At 45.9% G+C, this 23,486-nt stretch overlaps 1 protein-coding gene and 2 non-coding genes across 3 annotated transcripts in view; all 3 read left to right on the top strand.

The window, feature by feature from the left end:
* The first annotated feature begins 8,619 nt into the window (after window positions 1–8,619).
* Window positions 8,620–8,691, top strand: TRNAC-GCA. Its single transcript has one exon. It is a non-coding gene; the product is annotated as a tRNA-Cys (tRNA).
* Window positions 8,692–9,589: 898 nt separating this feature from the next.
* TRNAC-GCA lies at window positions 9,590–9,661 on the top strand. Its single transcript has one exon. It is a non-coding gene; the product is annotated as a tRNA-Cys (tRNA).
* A 3,480-nt stretch (window positions 9,662–13,141) lies between these two features.
* PLXDC1 (plexin domain containing 1) overlaps window positions 13,142–23,486 on the top strand; it is a 110,977-nt gene continuing 100,632 nt past the window's right edge. The window contains exon 1 of the mRNA XM_036755623.1: window positions 13,142–13,217. Within this exon, the coding sequence (XP_036611518.1) occupies window positions 13,142–13,217 (76 nt within the window). The remainder of the gene's footprint in view (window positions 13,218–23,486) is intronic.

Raw genomic sequence — 23,486 nt, forward strand, 5'->3', positions numbered from 1 at the left:
GTAAAAATCATTGTTAATGGTTGGAGCATGAAGTGGGCTGGCTATCTATCGATCAGTCAATCAAATCAATCGATAATCAGCAAGCCTGAATCAAACTCCTACTATGTACATAACACTATGCTAGGTGCTGACCTAAATGAAACAATGCCTACCCTAAATTTTATAGGGGGAGACAGCATTTACACATTAAAGTGTATATAACCCCACTTCTGGGATACCCCCTCCCCAGCTTGCACTCATAGATTGGGAACCCCCAGGAATTGACTGCCTTGTGTTTGAGGTATTCCTAAAACAGTATGATGAACCCCTACCAAAGCTCACCCAGAAGGGAAGAATTCTAGAGGACTCACTACACACTTCCTGACAGAGAGGTGATGAACTACATGTGCAAAAGACAGACACTTATACATGATTAATGTGGGGATTTGTTTTGCTTGACTATTCCTATATGTTACACGGGCTTTATTATTCTTATTTTCTGTGGGGTAGCTAGGTGAAAGAGGAAGCAAGTGTTTGTTAATTAAAATAAAAATTAATTCATTTTAAAAATGACTTTGCCCTTTTGGTTGACCCATCACAGAGAGTTTATGGAAGGACAAGCACAAAGATGAGAAGGTGCAGATAGGTTGGCATCTGCATCAGGGAAGGGAGCGGGATGCAGTCATAAGTCCATACAAGCATCAGCACCACAACAACATAGAAATGGGAATTACAGTAATGACTGATACAGCCTGTCCGTATTGGGTTCAGTTTAAATCAGGCTAAGGGCTTTAGGAGAAGCAGGGCTCTGCTGACTGCTCAGGTAACTTTCTGGTTGTGGGAGAGGAGAGAGTGGGTGTTAATCACAGCAGGAGGGAAGAATCTAGGAGTTACCATGCAACCCAAACGTACATCAGGGTAAGCTACAGACGTCTGTATGAGGTCATAGCGCTGACTGGGACACGAGGGAACGAACGTCTGGGGAATACGGACTCCAGACTTAGCTAATCTTTCCCTAGCATGCATAGAGCCTCCAGGCTCTACGCCTCCCACTGCGTGACGCAGGTAACCCAGACTAGGTGTCAGAGGCTAGGCCACGCCCCCAGCCTCTCCTGGGAGAAGTAAGCACCCGGAGCTGTAGATTGAAACTGAACTCCCCTTTACCCAGCCTCAGGGCTTCCCGAAGCCAGGGCCCTCTACACGCAGTGGGGTAGCTGATTGTCAGATTAATAGATATCTTTGCAAGCCCAGGGCCCGGGGCGGCAGGGCGCCCTACTCCCACAGGCGCAGCCCCTATCGCTTCTTCTCTACCCCATGCTCACAGCTTTAATCTGGGATGGGGGCTCCACCTCTACGTGCCCTCCCTTCCACCCCAGCCCTCCCCCTATGCCCAGGCATTGCCCCTTAGCCCCGGTGTAGATCCCCACCACGTTTCTATCATGGTACCCGGGGTTCTCATCGCCCACCCTCCCCATCCCCGCCACTGCAGGCCGGTTGTAACACATCTGACAAACTTTCCTTCCTCCCCACACACAAGCCGGGAAGGTTATAGGTGGGATTGTTGCTGGCTGATTTCCTCTGATTGTGATTTTAGCTTTCCTTAAACACATCTCCCGCCATTTCTTCCTTCCCCCAACCAGCATCCAAAGCCTACTTTCCCTGAGGCCAGAGAGAGGGCTAAGGTCCCGGACATTCCCTGACTGGAATGGCAAAGGGATAACCCTGTTGGGACACTGAAGTCCCAGCTCCTGATGCTTTCTGGAGGGCAAATGTGGAACAATGGAGAGACTAAAGATTTTGCAGCTGGTGGCTATCTGGCTCCTGAAAAGACTGCTGGGATCAGAGGGGACACTTCTCTTGGGGATGGATGAGCCCAGTTTGTCTTTGGGTGAAGAAGGAAGTTGAGCCCACTCTAGAGGAGGTTGAAGGGGTGTTTCTAGTATCAAGCTTCCTCAAACTCCCAGCACTGCCCTTATGCTTCCCCTCATTGCTCCCAGAGCACAAGGGTGATCATGGCAGGACTGAACAATGCAGGAAAGACAACCATTCTTTACCAGTTCTGAGTGTCTTTTCCCAGAGGGGAAAAGAAAAGACTTGGGGCATTTGGGCAAATCTCTAGTGCTCTATTGAACCTGGCTCTCTACCTTACTTGTCAGTCCTATCCAGTTGCTCTCTAAGTCAGGGCCCTGGGGACAGCTTCCAGAAGGAAAAGGGGCAGAAGCTTCCTGTGACCTAGACAAATCACTAAGTCAGTGAGAGCATCCAGGTGTTTCTATCCTCTTTTCTCACCGGTCTGATGAATGTGCCCACACATCTACTGTGGGCAGCAGAGGTCATTTTACATAAGACTTACTTCTTGATGTGGGACATTGGATGGCAAGAAAACCTGGAAAACCTACTATTCCAACCCAGGTAGCCCTTGGACACAAAAGGGAGCATTTTTCTCTCCCAGGAAACTGCTAGGTCTGTGCCTAAGAGAGTGGGATGGGGAAAGAGAAGGAGATAAGGGCTGCCCTGCTTGCTCTTTTCCCAGGGGAAGGAGCAAAAGTGGCCCAAGCCACTCTGTCTATGACCTAGATTTAGAGAGGTGCCCATCACAATCAGAGAGGTGGAAGGGGCACTAGACATCACCCAATCTAGCCTGTTTATGATCAGCAATCTTTTATAACTTTCCTGACACGTAAATGGAAGGCTTCTAGGAAGGAGACCTGGGGGAGAGGGGGAGGAGGCAGGAGTAGCAGCTCATTACACTTTGGGTTAATGTAATAATTGAGATGGGTGGTGTTGAGGGCTACAGTTTGGATAGTTCTAATGGTGAGGTTGTTATTTTCCTTAAATTAACCCTAAATTTGCCTCATTGCATCTTCTACCCCATCATTACTATTTGTGCCTTCTGGGGCCAAGCAAAAGAAATTTAATTCCTCTTCCATGAGTTCTTCAGACGCTTGAAACTTCCTCTCCCAGCATCCCCCTCCCCTTTCTGGGGAACCTATACAGTTATTCCTGGGCCTTGAGAGTTTCTGAGCCAAATATTGCCCACCAGACCACCCACTCAAGTCTTCTCATCCATAGTTCTTTCAACTATGATGCTTTCCTGTCCTCCCATCATTCTCAATACCCTTTTGGACACCCTCTGGCTGGCTGTCAATGTCCATTGTAAAATGTGGTAGCAAAAACAGACCATACTATTCAGGGAGTGGCAAGCCTCTCTCTCTCTTATTTTAGAGGCTCTGCCTTTCTTAGCATAGGCTAATATTGAATTAGCTTCTATTAGGCTGCTATATAGAATTGCTGAATTGTATTGAGCTTGCAGACCACTAAGACACTCAGATCTTTTTCATAGTTGTTGCCTTGTGACAACTTATCCATCTTGAACTTGTGAAACCAAAAGCATATTTTGGCATGAAGTGTCCTGACCTCCAGTCTGGAATGCTATAGCTGATTCAGTTCTCTCTCTCTCCCCACACCCCAACTTGAGGGTAGCCTGGGAGAAAAATGATGGAGTCTTGTGGTGTTCAGTTTTGTCCATTTTTTCTTGCCAATCATTTGACTGATGTCCAAAGTACAGTGTTCCCCACATTTCTGGGAAGCTCTACTTGTCTTCTTTGAAAAGGCTTTGGGATACTACTATCCATTGTATACCTTGGGTAGAGGCCATACTTATGCCCACCCCAATGACATTTGAAAAATTTGAGAGACATAGTTTCTGGGTAATTAGTGATTTTATTAATAATTCTAGCATATTACCAATAAAATGGGTCAGTGACACTTTGGAATGCCAAAGATAAATCATGGCACAGCTTACAATTTATAGGCCCTTGAAAGAGTAGGTGTTCCTAAAGGTGGCAATCAACTGTGATTGGTTGACAATTAATGACAGCTAATGAATATTATAATGAGAAGTGGACCATTCTGATGTGGGGCTGGGGATGTGACTTTGATTATGTCATTTACTTCCAAATCACCCCCAGCCTGGGGAAATCTAGACAAAGGATCTATTCCCCACCCAAGCCTGAGTAGAACACAATTGGATTAAATACCTAGATTGAGAAGTTTAATCCTATCTATCATTAGTCCTTTCCTTCAGAGGCTGAGCCCTGAAATGAGGACTTTAGAAAAAGGGGGAGAACTCTGGATTTCCCCAAACCATTGGTTATTAGTAATCATTTCTCTCATCCAAGATTTATAGAAGAGAATTTTGAAAGTTGGGAATAAGGATAGGGACCAAAATATTTCTGAGGGGCGGGCATAAGGGCAGTGATCCCTCCAGAGAACATCTCCAGTATCTTACCTAGGCATCACTGTTGAGGTTTAAGGGTGCTCCAGACCCCAAAACACCGGCACGCCAGGTCCTGCCCGAATGAATTCGACCCAAGCCTTCTTTCAGCCAAAGAAAAACAAAATTTATTAAAGATTCACCAAGTTGGCTAGATTCTTAAGGAGCCTAAGCCTTGGCTAGACTTTTAAGGAATTTGAGCCTTTGTGACCCTTGATACAAGCGGGGCAGAACAATCTGAGCTAGATTGAATCTGAGTGCCTTCATGGAGGCCAAATGGATCTTATATACAGAAAGATTGTGGGAAGGATCTAGGGTGGCCAAGTAGTATGGGGTGACTAGACTAGGGGTTCAGGGAGGGTCTTGATGGGACTGGAGGTCAGACTCCAGGAATGGGATTAAGGGTGGGAAATAGCTGAAGGTTATAATGGAGGGCTAGGCTAGGTTAAGGGTAACAGATTTGGGCGTGAAAAGCTTATGGCCACAACCAAATGCGAAATCAAATGGGAAGATTCAAGGTGGGGTCCAAGGGGGTTCCCATAGCCTGTACCCCATCCTTATCAAACTTGAGACCCAGGGGAAAAGAGAGCAAGTAAGCTGAGGGAAAGACCAGAAAGCTATAACTTCCTTCTGCTTCCCATTTCATCATCCCAGGGATTGATCATAAACAGGGAATGTCTGCCCATGAGAAGCTGGCATGTCATGTGAGGCTGAGGGGCTGCTGAGATAGAGCACCACAATGGTCAAGTGGCCAAGAGCTTTCTTGGGAAACGAATGATCTACCCCCCTACTCAATCAGGTAACCTTCTCTCAGGGACCCTGTAGGCTTAACTCCAAACTGAACCAAGCATTGCCTATCAGAACACCCATCCATGAAAAGTATCAATTGATCTCCCACAAGTGGCAGTCATACCTATGTCCATCACTTTGTTTCTGATGGCACCTGCAAGGTCATCAATCTCACCTGCAGCTCCAAGCTTAGTGCCCACCTTACTGGCAATTGGATATTCCAGTCTCCTGATCTGGGCACTTTAAAAAGCCTGGACTAGTCTGGTGCTGGTTATGAGGCTGGGGATGGGAAATCAATAGTGGCCCTGGGTTGGGGAGGGGGAATCAGTGGGTAATGCGAATGGGTACTGGGAGGGACTCATCTGTACGATTTAATGTTTAAAAGGAGTTTCTCTGGCAGGATATTCCAGATTCATCAGTGCTAATCTTTGCCAATAAGCAGGATGTGAAGAGCTCAATGACCACCTCAGAAATCTCCCACTTCTTCACCTCAGTTCTATCAAAGACCATCCACGGCACATACATACCTGCTGTGCCATCACAGGGGAAGGGTAAGCAAAGTCTGAGCCTGGGGACAGCCCTGAGAGTCTGGGACTCTTACCTTGTTCCCCAGAACAATCTCTTCTCTCCTCCCTTTACTCTCAGACAAGACCCGTATGGGTATAGACAGTTGTCTAAACCCCTACAGAGTGTAGGACAGAGAGGTCCAGGGCTCAGTCAGATAAGAGGCAAGCCCATTTCTGGTTGTGCCATCTCTCTCCTACCCCAGTGGCAGGAGGGAGTTAACCTAGCCACCCAGACGTCCTACATTATCCTGAAACTTGCCCTCCCTATTGGAGTAGGACAGGAGAATCTGGCCTGCCCTAGGCATACCCACCTAATAAACCTCTTGGTACAAGTGAAACATTCCTTAAATTACTTTCATGCCTTGCAAATATGGGTGCCCTATGTCTTGAGGCCATATGCCTTATGGGCAGCTAGGTGTCACAGTGGATAGAGTGCTGAGCCTGGAGTCAGGAAGACTTATCTTTCTAAGTTCAAATCTGGCCTCAGATACTTAATAGCTGAGTGACCCTGGGCAAGTCACTTAACCCTGTTTGCCTAAGTTTCCTCATTTGTCAAATGAGCTGGAGAACAAAATGGCAAACTACTCCAGTATCTTTGCCAAGGAAACCCCAAATGGGGTCACGAAAAGTCAGGCTGCCTAAAAGAAGGACAAGCCTGGTGTTAGAGAGAGAGAGGTAGGCCTGGTAGAAAGAAGCCAAGTCAAACAATTAAGGTATCGAGGTACTGCTTTGGAGATGACCATCATCACTCTGGGGATAGCATTTAACTGCTGTCCTTTGCCTCTTCTTACAGCTTCCAGCAAGGTTAGAGTGGATGAAATCTTGAGTTACTGCCAATTCATGTCTATTTAGCAGCCTACCTCTTGCTTTGTGCCCTCAGGTTAAACAGAGAGGTTTGAGTATCCTATTTTTCTAAGGACAATGTTGAAGAAAAATAGCAAAATTATTTTTTTCCCTACATTTCTGAGAGAGGGTGTTGGAGGCAGATGGTAGAGTCTGTCTTTTGGACAGTGAGACTGAAAACCTCCTGGGACTTAGCTGTCAGCTCACCTGCCTACCTGCCCATCCTCAGACTCTGAGAGAGAGGAAGAAGAGGGAAGCTGTATGTCTCTCCTCTAAGGAAATGCATGCCCTTCCCTGAGGCACTGGGCAAGGCAGGGGTGAATGTGCTGGGGGCAAGGAGGTAGAGAATAAGAATTGTGCATTTCCCTCTCCCCTCCTCCACCCCTTCATCCCCACCTACACACCAGGCCTTGAAATCTCCAGAATACACTTTTGGGGAGAAAGGAAGAGAAGAGAGCAAAGGGGCAGACACTGGACCTCTTCTTTATCTCCTAGATCTATCTACCTTCATCCTTTACCCCAAGCTCTTAGCCCAGTCTTTTGAATATTGTAAGCATATAATAAAGGATTTTCATGTTTTTCTTTCATTTGTTTATCCTTTCCCCAATCTCAGGGAGATTTCAATAAGTCAGTAAGATAGATCAGGGCAGCCTTGGTACAAGCTATGTGCTTTTAGACTCTAACCCCTTCCTTCTAAATCTGCCGTTCTCCTTCCAATCCCATCCCTCTATTTTCCATCCCTTTGGTCAATTACTCCTCTCACCTTGTTCAATTCCTACTCCCACCCAAGTCTTTTCAGTGTCTATGTGTTCATCTTTTTGTAATAATTTTTTTAAAAGTTGTGTTGGCTTAAAAAAACTGTGCTAAAAAAATCGTGTTGGCTATTAAAAAAAAAAACACCCATATCCTGGGGGACCAGGGGGAAACAAATGCCTTCTTAAGCTATCTGCTTCCTTAAACTGTACCCTTGCCTTTCCCTATGCTTTCTGGCTCCTGGACAAGAAGCATTCCAGGCTAAAATGCTAGTAGATCTGCATTTAGGGCCTGAATAGACAAGCTTCAGAAAAGGAAGGGTCAGGATAAACTGGGGTTGCTTGTCAGGCTTCATTTATGCTGGCCACCAGTTTCTCTTAGCTTAATGTCATCAGAAGAACTGAACCTGTCATGTTTTTGAGACAATAAGTGAGTCAATAAGCATTTATTAAGCACCTAGGATGTGCCAGACATTGTGCTAAATTGTGGGGATACAAAGAAAGGCAACCCTTCAGTGATTTTTGTGGAGTGCTTTGTGGAAGTTTCTGAATGGCCAAATTTAGCTGCTGCCAGATATGTATAATAAAGACAGGAATGTGGTTAGGTGGGTAGAGAACAATATCTTTGACTCATTAGCTTACCATTTGTCCTGGCTCAAATTCATTTACATGTAATGTCAGACAGAATCTTAGGAGTATCTAACTCTAAGTTAGATAGTTATCTGTAACCGAGGACTTGGATCTCTGCCTAGACTTAGAAACTTAAAAGGGATAGAGAAAAATATGAGCAATACTTATTACTGTGCTTATGGTAGTTGTTTTCCAGCTTGGCATGGCTTGGTGGCTGAGGGGACACTGCTTGGAAGTTTTGACTCAGAGCCTAGCTAAAGAGACAGTCTCCGGGCATTGGGAAGAGGTAGGAGGAGGCTAGATTGGTTTGAGCTTGTCTCATCCCTGAGGGAGGAAGGGTCTCTTAAGTGTTGTTCGCAGGCAATATACCCTCACAGTCTAGACAGAACAAGAAGACAGAGGCAGGTATTGCCCTTGGGTGGTACTGGCACCCAGATAACCTCCTGGAGCCCTAATAGTGAGGTGTTCATAATCCCACTCTACACAGGGCAGTTATCAATCCAGGAGAACTGAGATATAAGGCTGACCTGAGGTTCCCTATAAAGCTCTTTCCTGGTATGTCTTTTTCTCCCTAGGCTGGTGGTTTTGCAGTAAACTTGCGAATGACTTTTGGCATCTAAACTGGTTGCTCCTACCTTAGTTTTGTGTTTTCCTCAGTTTACCTTTTCTTTTTCAAGTGTAGGATGACGAGCGATCCCACCCAACCTTAATTGACCAATCATCAATAAACCACCACGCCCTTGCTTTACCAAGGTAAATGCTTAGGGAGAAAGCCTGCAGGCGTGGGGGTATAGCTCAGTGGTAGAGCATTTGACTGCAGATCAAGAGGTCCCCGGTTCAAATCCGGGTGCCCCCTGCACGACGTGTTTTGTTCTGGCTTTAAAGTCCACTTCTGCCTCCACCTCTGGGTTTGAAGGTTATTTGGAGTTAGGGAAAGGCTTATGTTTGTGTTGGACCGAAACACTTTCCTGTACGAAGGCATGTCACACTTTCCACCGATTGTGCAGCGTTGTTACAGAGTATGCAGGAGGAGGTAACTTATTTTCCCTCTCCTGGAGAAAGTGGTGTACATACAGTGTGGGGTGGGGGTGGGGCTGGGGAGTGGGGGTTGCGGGGGAGGTTGGGGGACCGAGCAGCATGTTGTTGTGGTCAAGACTTCCACTGTGTTCAGAACAACTGGGGCCATCCGTTGCTCCTGCTTTCATATCTCCATTCTGAGTGAAGCGTCCTCTGGAACTGAAGAGCCTGAGCACCAGTGGCGAGATCGGGCCAGGACTAGGAAAGAGCCTTGGAGCGGAACGAGGGCCATCCTTGCAATGTAAGAGGAAGGACTATTGGAGGTGGAGAGTCTCCTTTTCCTGTAAGGAGCGCCCCCCGCCACCGGTTTCCCAAGAAGGGTTGCGAGACCCCTGCTGGGTCCTGTAGGAAGGGGGCACCCTCTCAAGAAGCTTTTTTCCGACATCAGCCGAAATCCTGAGCTCTCAGGTTCAGCAAACAGCTTTTATCCTTTATCTCATATTACATAGGTATCTGTGAACTTATTGTATCCCATTACTACAAAGTGAGTTCCTTGAGGGCCGGGACTCTCGCTCTTCTCTTGTATCCCTAGTTGCTCACACAGTGCCCGCCTTACAGTCTTTTCCTGCTCTGGGTGGATAAATTATGAAAACAATTCCACTCTTGGGCAAAAACCTATGGCGCCTGCGCGGAGATAGGCTCTAAGAGTTCTCTTTACGCCCGTGTTGCCCGGCAGAGGGGGTATAGCTCAGTGGTAGAGCATTTGACTGCAGATCAAGAGGTCCCCGGTTCAAATCCGGGTGCCCCCTTCTTTAGTGTCCTTTTTAAAAGAGTTAGCCTAAATCTCACGGGCGTGGGGGACGGGATTTTTCTTTAAATTGAGCATTAGATCACCCACTTCCTGCTTTACTTAATAAGCGTGTTGAGGTTGACCCTTCCGCCGTCTTTGCACTCTAAAGGGGGAGGGCGGGTTGGAAAGGGGAGGATACTCTGAAACTCCTGGACGTTTGAGGGGCTTTAAATTTGCACATGTTCTGCTCCCCATGCTCTTGCGGGGGGCGGGGGCGAAGGGAGACTTCCTTTGCCAGACCTTCCTCCCTCCCTCCCAAGCCGCTGAGGGGCACCCCGCTAGGACCCCGGGGCCAGAGCTTGGATTCCGTCCTCAGGGATTCCACCTCGATCCCCTCTCCTTGTTGAAGACAGCGAGAAGGGTCCCCGAGATGAAGAATGCCTGACTGCCGGGCACCTCCGAGTCCCGCAAAGTGGCCTCACGGCCAAACCTAGCAACCGAGAACTATGCGGCCCGAAGGCGCTGGGGCATCCCCCGGAGCCGCCACTAGAGGGCAGCAGGAGGCCGCGTTGGAAAGGGGTCTCCTACCGGAACCCCCGCGCAGCCCGGGACAAAGGGGATTTATCAGTGAGATGCCAAGGGCAGCCCCTGCCAAGCCAACGGGCGGCTACGGGATGGAGCTTGTGCCAGGGCAAACAGCACACGAGGACTCTGGAGCTGGAATCAATCGATCAGTCAGCACTTATTTGATAAGTGCCTAAGTATGTGCCAGGCACTGCGTTAGGAACTGGGGATATAAATAGAAAAATGAGAGTCCCTGCCCTCAGGGAGTTTACAATCTACTAATGGGATACACCAAATTAACAGGAATATGTGCAACAATAACAGTGCTTAGGGTGGCATTAACACCTAGGGGAATCAGGAAAGGCCTTTTGGAAGAGCTAGACTACAGGGGCCCTGGCTGCTAGAACAGAGAACTGGGTTGGAGCAAAAAGGAGAGGATGTGGGGGCTGGGAGGAAGCCCGGGGAGAAGTTGATTGATATTTGGTTTGCGTCTTAACTTGTAAATTACACATTTCGTGTAAAAGACGAGCAAGTCCCTGATCCCTGCTATGTAACTCTCCAACCAAGCCCCTCCTTCCCATAGCGCCTCCCAGAATCTTTTCAGCTCTTTTCTGCAGATAACCCCATCCCACCCCCATTCCCACTCTCCAGTCTCTCTTTCCCATACTCCTTTGTCCCTTGTACCCTCTCCCCCCTTTTCCACACTCTCCCCATACACCTCCCTCCAGGAACTATCGTGGGTGAGAATGGTATTCAGTAACCAACGCCACCCCAGCTCCTTCTTCATGACTTTTAAGTAGGCCGGGGAAGAAAGAGTCACTTCAGTGTCCTGACCTGATTCCCTGCTGTCTATTAAGTCTCCAAAATTGTGGATATTTTTACTCTTGTCCTGAAAGGGGAGAAAGATGATTTATCACTTGAGTCTATTATAAGGTAGTGACAAGTGGGGAGGGGAGTAGAGGGTGGGGAAAGAGGGAATGCAGAAAGAACACTTCTCTCTTTGGGCTTCTGTCTTGGATATTGGGTCGGAACTTAAAATAAATCTTGTTGCCCCCATCTTCTGGCATGGAAAGATAGCATCTTGACTAGTGTGGCTTCTGGGGGAGGGAGCTTTCCCTGACTATTTGTAGTCAGGGTCTTCCCACCATCATCATTCCCCTGGGACCCCTCCCTGTTCCTGCCTCCTTCTCTTGGCCTGCTGGCCTGGGTGGCCCAAGAGAAGAACTGGAAGACCTAGGCCCCATGAAAATATTTCAAAGTGAGCAGAACCAGACTAGAGTTCAGATTTGGCAAGGGAGAAGGTTACCTCCCTACTCTTTATAGGCTGGGGGAGTGCTGGGAGGAAGGTGGAAATAAACAAGACCTCCAATACAAGGACAGAATTATTAGAGATTATCTTGAGAAGGAAGGCAGAGTTTAGTGAAATGAGATGCAAGTAAGATCAGTCAGTGAGGGTGGGACTAAGCAGAGTGGTAAATTAGGAGCATTCAGGGCTTTCTCCCCCCAGTTTCCCCTTAGGGTAGCACCTGGGGGGTGGTGGTGGTGGTGGAGGGTGGTTACAAAATCATTCTGCAAACCAGGATTCCAGAGGATGGAAGATGTGGGATGTATGGGGTGATGGACCCAAATTACAGAATGAGACATATTTTTGGATATGGCCAGTAAGGGAATTTGCTTGACTTGACCATGATTATTTGTTATGATGGTTTGATTTTTAATTACTTTTTTGTTGCTGTCATTCAGTGGGGGGGGGGGGTAGTGGGAAGGAGAGAAAAATTTTGGTTAATTGAAAAAGTAAAATAAAATAAAATAAATTATCTTCTAACAACAGAATAAAAAAAATGGTCAGTCAATAAGCATTTATTAAACGCCTACTATGTTCCAGGCACTGTGCTAAGTCCTGGGGAATACAAAAAGAAGCAAAAGACAGTCCTCACCCTCAAGGAGCTTACATTATAATGGGAGAGAGAACATCAAACCAATACATATATGTATATGTATATATGTATGTGTATGTATATATGTGTGCAAGATATATATTCAAGGTAGGTGGGAGATGATGTCAGAGAGAAGGCACTAAGGAAGCAGTACGGACTCGGGGGTTGTGGAGTGGGTACAAAATTCTCTGGGCCAATCAACTGTTACTCCCTAGTCCCGGGGAAGGGCGGGTGCTTGTATGATTAATTCCATGACCATAGGCAAGTAATGGGCCAAAAGGGTTATAGATTGAGAACCCCCTTCACTTTGCTGACGAGTAAGCTGATGGCCAGAGACGTGAAGTGATTTGCCCAAGGTCACACAGCTTGTAAGATGCAGAGTTAAGATTCGAACCCAGGTTCGCATCCACCGCACTAAGATGCTGCTCTCCGAGCTTCTGTAAAATGGGCGTGAGAACCGACTTTCTTACTTCTTCGTAACCCTTTAAGCGCCATAGAAATGGGGGTGGGGTTGCTGCTCCCACTACCTTGGCCCAAGCCAGCCGGCGGCGGCCAGAGGCGTCCCGGGGGAGGCCACGAGAGGGCACGCCGCCCGCGGGCTCCTGGCCCTTTTGCCAGCAGCAAGTCCGACTCCCTGCAGCCGGGCGGGCAGGCGGGCTGGCGGGCAGGCCGGAGCTCCTCCTACACCCCCGTCCCCCGCCCCGCTCTCCGCCCCCCTCCCCCCTGGCTCCCAGCTGCCGCGGCTCTCGCTCCCTCCTCGCTCTCTTACTGCTTTGCTCCCTTGCTCCCAGCCCACAGCAGGCAGGCTCCTGACTGGCCGGCCCTCTCTCAGTCCGCCCGTCCTCTTGTCCCCAGCTTGGGAGGAGGACCTCGCAGGCGGCGCCCCCCGCCTCTGCCTCCAGCCCAGCCATCCTCTCTCTCCTTTCCTCTCTTGTCCCGGCCGGGCCCCTGGGGCTGGGGGGTCAAGGTCCCGGGGCCCCAGGCCCCCCAACTCCACCATGAGGGGGGATCTCTGGCTCCTGCTGGCGGTGCTCAGGGAGGCAGCCGGTGGGCTGAGCCCGGATCAGGGAGCAGGTAGGAGGAGGGGATAAAGTTGGCATGGCCGGAGGCAGGTGGGGAGGGGGTCCTTGGAAGGAGAGCTATGAGCTATTTGGGGCGTGCAGAAGGGCGCGCAGGTGTGTATGTGTGTGTGCTTCTGGTGGCTACATGCATGTGCAAACATGCGAGCAGATGAATGCAGTTGTGAGCATCCTGGCTCCGGAGGGTGCATGGGGGTATGTGGGGGTAGGATAGGTGAGGGGGAGAACACAAACCGTTTCCCCTTCCTGGAGCTCGAGGTTTCTCAAATGAGGGGGTGGGATTAGATTTCTCAAGGTTCTTTCCAGCTCTGACATGTTCTGGTTCTGTGACTCTTGGTGTTGATAGGTAGGCACATATGTGGGCACTTGGACACAGGACACCTGGGGATTAGCTGCAATAAGGCAGTCCTGTACCCAGACCTGGAGTCCTCCAGAGGAATCTCAGTATGTGTGTGTGTGTGTGTGTGTGTGTGTGTGTGTGTGTGTGTGTGGAGTGTTGGAATGGGTGCCAATCTACCCTAACCCTCCATAAGCAGAGTGGAGAGACCTTATGGGGAAGAGAATAGCTTGGAGACTCTGGGACAGTAAGCGCCAGACTTAGCTGAAGTTGAGGGGTCCCACACCCCACAGACCAAGAGACTGGGATTAGGATAAGAAGGGAAGGGTCCCTGTTGGGAACCCAGCTCTGGGCTAGATCGGGGGTCTTCCCTTCCCAGAGCTGTGCTTTGCCCCCTCCACAGCTGCTCCTTTACTACATTAGCGTGGGTTAAGTGGTGCAAGGGAAGAGAATCAGAGACCCCATATCCCTTTGAGGCATAGGATTTGGGGACCAGGTGGGAAGAGCCCACGGAGAAGGCAGACAGGCTCTGGACACCTGGTGGGCTCAGGGGCGGTTGTGGGTAGAGTGAACTGTGGCCAGCTAAGGCAGCTATCCTTTGGCTTGGGTAGTAATGGTCCCCTTGGCACTGTTTCTGCTGCCACCATTCCCTCCCCCTCCCGGTACAGCTCCAAGTGTGATCCCCTACGTCTTTGGGTCTAAGGGAGGAAACACTGAGCCAGCCTTGGTCTCCACTCCCCCTCCCCCTTAAGAACCTTCAAGATATTTTATCCTTTCCTCTAAATTAGTTTAAAGCTAAGGAGGATTTTCCGACCACAAGGAAAGGGCTGGAATAGGAGGATTGGGAATCTCCTTGTGGTGAGGCGTGGGGGAGGGCAAGGAAGGGAGGACAGGAAGATCTCAAATACAGATTCTCCTGTAATTGAGGAGGGGGGAGCAAGATTGTGCAAGCAGATTTTGTTATTGCTGTTTAATGATATACTAATTGACTTGTCCAGGACCATCTCAGTGGGGGCACTGATATTCTGTGCTCCCCTGGCCCAGTGGGGCAAAGCACAAGCACAATACTTACATATCCTACTTTCTCTCTGGCCTTGATTTCATTCTCTAAGTGCTTTCCCACCCTTGACCAGGTTCTCTCTCTCCCTTTTCACCTTCAGCAGCCTCTGGGCTAAATAGCAATAGCATATTTGAATAGTGCTTTAAGGTCTTCAAAAACTTTTCGCAGACCACCCAGTGAGGTAGGTCGCTGTCGCTCCCATTGTCCAGATGGGGAGACTGAGCTGAAGACAGAGCTTCAATCACTGAGGCAGTGACAGAGACAGGATTCAAAGCCAGATCTCCTAAATCAAAGTTCCAGCGTGATAGCCACTTTCTCAGACCTCCCCTGGGACCTATTACACTCTTAGAATCTGGGATGCTCTGAAATTGAACTTGTTCTAGAATGACAAATTTTCTATCATCCTAGATTTTAGTCTGCTCTACCCTCCCCAAGCCTTGAAAAGACTTGTTTTGCAGGGTTCCTGCTCTCTGATTTCTGGCACAAGGAAATCTTAGTGGAGGGATGTGTGTGAGCCAGAAGGGGTTATACCCAGAGAACTGAGTTCTGTTCTTTTAGGTTCCATTTTTTTTTCTGAGTTTTCATAAAGACACAAAAGTACCTTAGTTATAGCTGCAGCTAAGAAAAGGCTCCCATTAGGAAGGTGGGTGGGAAGTCAGGAGATTGGGAAGACACCAAGCATACCCTCTTATTCTTCACACAGTTCTGTACAAACCATTATCACTTCTGGCCTGGATTGTTGCAATAGACTTTTAATTAATCTCCTTGTTTCCAGTCTCTCCCAACATAATTTTCCTAAGACGCAATGGCTCTTTTCTGCTCAGAGACATTCAGTGGCTCCCTATTTATTGATAAATATAGGCCCTTTAGCCTGGTGTTCAAGGCTTCCACAGTTTCGCCCCAATTTGCCTTTCCAACCTTATTTCAATTTCTTCCCTTCAGGTAGTCTGTATTCCAGTCAACTTAGATCACCAGCTGTTTGGTGAAGTTGACACACATTTCCCACAACCATGTACTCTTAGAAGCCTTTCCTCGTCCCTAGAATACACTCCCACCCAATCCCTGACTTTCAGAATTTTTATGTTTCTTTAAGGCTTATCTCAGATGCTAGCTCTTCCTGCTCCCTCCAGGGTCTAGTAATCTCTCCTTCCTCCAGTTATCTGGCATTATGCTTCATTTATCTGGCTACATATTGTATCTTCCCAATAGAAAGAAAAGTCCCTTGAGGGCAGGGACCATTTTGTTTTCTCTCTCAACCGTATTACCTTGTACATAGTATGTACTTAAATTTTTTTTAAAGTTTTATTGGTGCTTTTCTCTTTTTTTCTTATATTATTTCCAATGATTCTCCTCCTCTCATCTCCTTCCCCATTGCATAAAACTCTCCTTTTTAAATACATACAGGGTATCCCCGAAAGTATAGTCAGGCAAAACAAATCAACTCACTGGCCATGTCAGAAAAGGCATGCTTCATTCTGAAATTCTTGTCCATCACTTCTGTCTCAAGAGGTGGGAGACCTGCTTCTCCAACAGTCTTCAGAAAACATAGGCTCATTACTTGTTGTTGTTGTTTTTAATATTTATGTTATTGTGGTCATCTTGTAAATTGTTGGAGAGCAACAATTTACTGTTTTTTACCTCTTTTTGTATGCCCAGAACTTAGCACAATGACTAACTCATAGCAGGAGCTTGGTGCTGTTCAGTTATTTCAGCCATGTCTGACTCTTTGTGACCTCATTTGGGGTTTTCTTAGCAAAAATACTGGAATGGTTGTCATTTCCTTCTCCAGCTCATTTTACAGATGAGGAAACTTAGGCAAATGGGGTTAAGTGACTTGCCCAGGGTCACCCATCTGAGGCCAGATTTGAACTCAGGAAGATGAGTCTTCCTGACTTCAGGAATGGCAGGCTATCCACTTCACCACCTAGATGAGGGTTAAGGAGATACACAGATGGAGAAGCATTGTGGTAGAGGTATGGTGGCAAGAGGCCTGAACTTGGAGTCAGAAGACCAGAGTATGGATCATAGTGTTGCTATTTACTTGATATATAACATGGTAGGTGCTTAATAAATGCTTGACTGACTTCTCCTGGTTCTGCTATATCACTCTTCATCAGTCTTCCTAAACTTATTTAATTTCTTTTTGTCATTTCATATGGTATAATCATATCTCCTTACATTCATATGTCTCAGTTCAGACGTTTCCTAGATGATGGGCACCTATTTTGTTTTTAGTTCCTTGCCATTACAAATGATGCTCTGTCTCTGACTTCCTTGGAATATCTGTCTAGTAGTTGTATTGTTGTGTCAAGGAGTGTTTAGTGACTTTTAAAATGTGATTCCAAATTATCTAAAGGTTTGGACCAATTAATGGACTACCAACAGTGTATGACTGTGCTTGTCTTCCCATAGCCCCTTCAACATGGGCTGTTCCCATCTTTGCCAATCTGATGGATGGGAAATAAAACCTCAGAGTTGTTTTTATTTACATTTTTCTTCTAATGATTGACTTGGAGCATTCTTTTGTAAGAGTGTACATGGGTTGCATTTCTTCTTTTGAAAACTATCAGCATATATCCTTTGACTGTCTATTAGAGAATGACTCTTATTCTTATATATTCACATCAGTTCCCTATATATCTTGGATATCAGACCTTTACCAGGGAAACTTGCTACAAATATTTTCTCCAGTTACCCATTTGTCTTCTAATTCTAGCTGAATTTTTTGTGTAAAAGTTTTTCAGTTTTATTTAATATTGTTTGTTCTATCTCCTATGATTACCTCTATCCCTTTTTTTTTAGTTAAGAATTGCCTTCTGAAAAAAAAAATTGCCTCCTGGTCATAATTGTATAAGGTATTTCACATCATTCTCTCATTTTTAAATGATTTTTATATTTGATATTTTACGTGACTTTATATTTATATATTTTATACCCATTTGGAGCATGTTGTGGTATATGGTATAAGGTGCTGGTCTAAACTCAATTTCTGCCCAATTGCTTCCCAGTTTTGACAATAGCTTTTGTTTAATACAGAGTCTTTGCCCCACATAGTAGGCACTTAATAAGTATTTGCTGAATTGAATTTGCCCTTTCCATCTCTTCCCATTCATCATGGACCCTCCCCCCTTGAGTCTCATAATACTTCCTTGAGAGGTAGCCTCGTGAAGTGGAGAAAGCACTGGTTCTGAATCTAGAGCTAAGGGAACTGGTTCAGATCCTGACTCTGTTACGTTAACAAAAAATAAATGCATCATTAGAAATAACATATCTCTACTTGTTTAGTAACTAATACATCTAAATTAATTTCAATGTATAAAATATGATAACATGCTTTTTCACTGACTTCCTCAGTCCCCATTGGGTTATATATTTATTCTCATTCACTTTGCCTGATAACATCACAGTATTAGTGTGTCCTTCATTTCTGTGGTTCTTTTTTAAAATGTGCATTATTTCATAAAGGTGTGTTTCTAGGGTTCTTTGTATTCTACCTTGTTTTTCTTGGTTGCTACTTTCTACTGTCCCCTTGAGAAGGACCTTTTCTGTACCTCAGTTTTCTTATCTGTAAAATGAGATGATTGAACTAAATTATCACTAAGATCTCTTTCAACTCTAAATCTCATGTTGCTCAGACCCTTTAAGTCAAAAGCCCTTTCTTGTTGTAATTGCCCCCCACCCCCGCCATTTATCAAGCATTTATTAAACCTCTCTCAACAACACTGCAAAGACCTTTATGCTGGGGGCTGCCAATGAACATCATGGAGGTTTACTCTGTGCCACAAATATACCTACATACTCTTTTGGATAGGAAGAGATGAGCTATGTGTTTTCTAAGCTGTGATTCTTTTAAAAAAACTCTGTACTTGATAAACATTGACCAATATGAACATTTCTATATACACAGAACAGAAAAAGGGAATTATCAATGAAACCCTGAATCTCTATTATGTACAGTTTGCTTTTAAAAAAAAGAATATGATAAATTCAATATATAAGAACAAGAGCAATCCTCTAATAGATAAGTGGCCAAAGGATATGAACAGGCAGTTTTCAAAAGAAGAAATGTAAGCTATCAACAACCTTAAAATTGTCTGAATCAATAATTATAAAAGAAATGCAAACAAAAATAATTTTGAGATTTTGCTTAAAAAAGATCATACTTGTTTGTGTCTCCTTCTGAACCTCCTCCTGTTCTCTTTTGTGCATTTAAAAAAAATATGACAATGGCCCCTTTTCTTTCCTTTCTCCTTTTTAAAAATTCCTGTCATCAGTTCCTTTTTTTTCTCTCAAATCCCCTTTTCCTTGTCATCAAAGCTGACTGTTCATTGTCATAGAAGGATTGAAGTCTATGGATATCCTGTCTGAGTTTCAAGTAGAGCCTTGGGATGATGGACAAAGGTGAATGTGGGGCCAGGGGGACGATCCCCTAGATGCTGCCTCAGGCCAAAGGGTTGATCCCTTCTGGATGAAAATATGTAATGGGGAGAATGAGAAGTTGCATGGTTGATGTTTGAAGGCTTTGTGGTAATAGCTTGAGCCAAAAGATGGCTGAGTCTGAAAAAGAAAAGGCTGAAGGCTATTTAATCATAGTTATGCAGAGAAAAGGGACCCTGCAATTCCATCACAGCATTGAAGATTCTAGCCAGTGGGAATGAATGACAAGGACTGACTATGGTTAGACCCAAATGGGGCAGGAGACACCAGACTGGGCCCAGTGTCAGGGATGGCAGTACTGTATTCTGTGTCTGGGATGGGCTCAGGACTCAATTTCAAGAATGGAGCCTCCTTCTTGGGCCAAGGGGGAAACAGTGGAAGCAGGGTATGTTTGTAAACAGAAGAGATTCTCCTCTAGTCATGTGGTTTGAGGTAGGGAGGGTGAAGAGGAAGATTTCCGCTTTGGAAAAATTTGCATGTGGGTTGAGGGAGGGGTGGGGTGGAAATGGGTGCTGAGGGATGACGGAGTAAAGGAGGTATATGGGAGCTGAACCCAGAACTCCTTAGCAGGTGAGCCTTCTCCCCTTCCTGATCTCTCCCTCCCCAACCTTTCAGAGGTATAATTAGCAGATTAGAGGTGTAGAGGTTGAGATTATCCCATTGTAAGAAGGTGGTGGCTGTGGGAAAGGTGGAAGAGAAGAGAGAAAGAATTAAGAGGAGGGTACCTTTGGTCTTTCATCTCTGTGAAGAATCACCTCCCTGACTCTGAGAGGAGGGGGCATTTTGTCTGGAGATGAGGACAAGGTGATTTTCGTCAGACTAGGACTGGGTATCTCTGGATCTCTCTGTCAGGTTTTCTGAGTGAACTAGAGAAAGAGGACCGAACTGGAAGGAAGCCAGGAGGGGAGATCCCTACCTCCAACCCTTTCCTCTTGAAGAGCTGGGGTCAGGACAACGGGAGGGAAAAGAGGGCACCCCTTTCTTTTTTCTATTTTTCTCTACCTTTGATGGATATGTTGGTTTGGTAGAGGTTTGGAACTTTATTCTCCATGAAGATCAGGAGTAAGAGAAAGACAAAGATAGAGAACATGAGATAGAAACAATAAGAAGATGAGGGGTGGGGAGACAGAGACAGCCAGACGGAGAAGCATTGTTGTAGAGGTATGGTGGCAAGAGGGTTTGATCTTGGAGTCAGGAGCTCGGAGTTCAAATCCCAGAGCTGCCATTTACTTGATATATAACATCAGTCAAGTCATGTTCTCTCCCTGGGTCTCCTCATCCATAAGATGAAGGGTTTGGACCAGAAGATTTTGAGGTCCCTTCTACTTCTAATGTTCTGTGATTCTTTAAAGTGGAAACATAAAGATACGGAGAGACAAAGAATGTGAGGGAGATGGGTAGAGATGGGGGATGGATGCATATAGAAGGCTGGCTGCATGAGGATGGGCAAAGGAGTAAGGGGAGAAGGGAAGAAGGTCCATGATTGGGTGCTTTATGCTCCCACTAGCTTGGGCTAGAGTAATTGGCCAAAACAAGAAGGCCTGATGCCTCTTCCCTTCCCACCATTGCTTCCCAATCCTTTTACCTACCCAGGAAGTGACCTGAGATGGGCCCACAGATCCCAGGCTCTTCTGGTAAAAAAGACTTTAAAACAGTCAAATCTTTTTCTTTAACTTCCTTTCTCCTTGTGTCTCCCTTCTCACCTCCCCGTTTTTCTTTGTCAGTTTCCCTGTATATGTAGTCTTTCATTGCATCTCCAATCTTTTCTTTTGTCTGATCTTCTTTTGGTCCCCCCAGCATCTCAATCCTTCCTCCCAACTTCCAACCCAACCCTCCTTTCCCCCTTTGCTCTGTTGTTTAATTTTTTCACCCAGATCTATGCTGAGAGTATGGTCAATGTTTGTATTCCAAGAGGTAAATGAAGGCATTATGGGAGAGTTGGACTAGGACCTTCTTGAGTGGGAGTGAAGACTTTGGCTGAGCCCTCAGCATCTCTCTCTGGAAGGCAGATTCTGATGATCTCTGTCCTGAAGATGAGGGCTCAGTATCAGGAATGGGGAAGGGGGCTCAATGTCAAGGATGGGGGCTGGGAGCCAGGATCAAGGGGGGCCAGTATCTGGGATAGAGGGCTTTTTTGTCAGGGATGGTAAGCTCAGTGTCAGGGATGAGGGCTTGTAATAGCAATTTATATTTGAAGATCTTTCCCACCCATTAATAGGCCATGTCACCTGCTTACATCACAAGAAACCTAAGTCACATGTGGTAGGAGGAACTTGCTGAGAGGAAAAGGAAATTGTGTCACAGGAAATGCTGAGAGAGCAGTTACAACAGAGCTGAGGGAAAGAGAGCTGACCTGTGATAGCTGTGCTGTAAGTTTGCTTGTTACTTGGTAAGGCCCCAGCAGGGGCCAAATGGTTTTGGGATGGTAAGACTCCATGCTGTGATATTACGTATTGAATTCTCTGCTGCTATGATGTATTGGGCAGATGGCTTATGGGATCTGGTCCTCTGGCGTCTGAATAAATGGTTTACTTCTTCTACCTTCTATGTTTAGAGTCTCGTATATTTTGCGATACAGAACCACATAGGCATTTTGATGATTATCATGTATATTGTGATTATTGACTTGCTGATACATTTGGCGTCACAAACAGGATTTCCATAAATCAAAGTGGCCTCCGTTTCAGTGTTGATTGAGCAATGCCCTAGTTATAGTATTTGATCCATTTTTCCAATATATAGTCAGATTAATATGGGGTTTTTAATCCCATCTGCATGTTTCTTTAATCTGAGCTGGGGCTTAGCCTATTTCCTAGTCTCCCTGAAGGTGTGACTCACTTGGACACAAGGGTTCAAGATCTGTAGGATTTGTAGGGGCAGTTCTTACTTCTCTATTCTGTCTACTATTAAGCCCCTTATCTTGGTACCTTTTATATAGCTCATTAGTTGGAATACCATCTATTCTTCTAAAATCTACCCCTGCTCTCAATATAGTAGTAAACATTTCTTTTCTTGTCACTCTATTCTGATGTTGAATCTGCTGGTTATTCCCTCTTCTCTCTTGAAGAAATTTGTCTTTTCCCCAGTCTCCTAAGTCACTTAATTGTAAAATCTTATCCAGCACCTCTGAAAGAGGGTTCCCTACTTCCACAATTAGTGGAATCAGAATTAGGTATTTATAAGTGAGGTAGAACTGTTTTAATGATCATATTCCTATGAGAGACTCCCAGGAGAGTATCATAATAAACTTGGCATTCCCCAACATAATAGCAGTCTTCATTACCTCCTCCTTTAACTTTCTCATACAGTCTCTAAGTGAATATCATGGTCTAGCTGTAGTAGGATATATAGAATCATCAGGACATTCTCTATTACAACCTGTTGCAGCTAAAGTTAACAGATTGGTTGTTTGGTTACCTCCTTACAAATGATAATCCCTAAAAACTTGCTGTACAAAAGGATTCTGACCAATACGTATGAATCTCATACAATCCACAGTATCTACAGACACTCCTGCAGCCCCTTCATCACTGATTCTCACTATCCAAAATATTAACGATTTTCCCATTCTCTGGGTGAACCTACTCAAGATATCTGTGTTTTCTGCAATATTAAGAATATTAAGATAATATTAAGAATGGGGGGTCAGGTCTGGGATGGAACTCAGTATCAGGAACGAGAGGGCTCTGTCTGGGATTTGGCAGTTCAGTGTAGGGGATAGGGGGCTCATGGATGAGGGCTCAATATCAGGCATAGGGGCTTAGAGTCTGGGATGGAACTCAGTGTTAGGAATGAGGGGATTCAGTGTCAGATATGGAATACCAAGTATCAAAAACTCATATATTCCCAGTCCTGGTCTTGTCCAGTCACCTAAAGAAATAGGGATATTTTAAAAGCTTTCTGTGGGGGAAAGAGGAAGAGCCAGTGCCCTCCTTCCCAGGGCTTTCATCTCTTAGCTCTTGGACACCACCCTAGACCTGCCTTCAATTCTCCAAATCAGATATCTTCTCACCTTCATAGCTTTCCTCATCCTGGCCTCTAGCCCTAGTCCCTGGGCAAAGAACAGAAGAGTTAAAAGGAAGAGGACAGAAAGGCTCACCTAGTCTAGTCTGTGGATGGGAATGAAAGCAAATAGTAGTAGTGGGAACTCACCCAACAAGGAGGGCTTCCAGGGGTGAGGAACAGCCCCACCCCAATATTAACCAAATTAGAAGTCAAGAAGTAAAGAGACCCACTGTCAAAGGTGACCTTTGCCTTGTGCACAGTGGAGGAGAGATGGGTGGAATGTCAGGGCTGGAAGAACTCCCAAGAACTAGATCTTCAAGAAAGCTTTGGGATCATGTAGTCCAATCCCCTTGTTTTATAGATGAGAAAACTGAGGCACAGAGAGTGAGTGACTCACCCAAGTTAGTGACAGAGGTGGCTCTAAT

The sequence above is a fragment of the Trichosurus vulpecula genome, chromosome 4 (genome assembly GCF_011100635.1).
Source record: "Trichosurus vulpecula isolate mTriVul1 chromosome 4, mTriVul1.pri, whole genome shotgun sequence".
Classification (NCBI taxonomy): Eukaryota; Metazoa; Chordata; class Mammalia; order Diprotodontia; family Phalangeridae; genus Trichosurus; species Trichosurus vulpecula.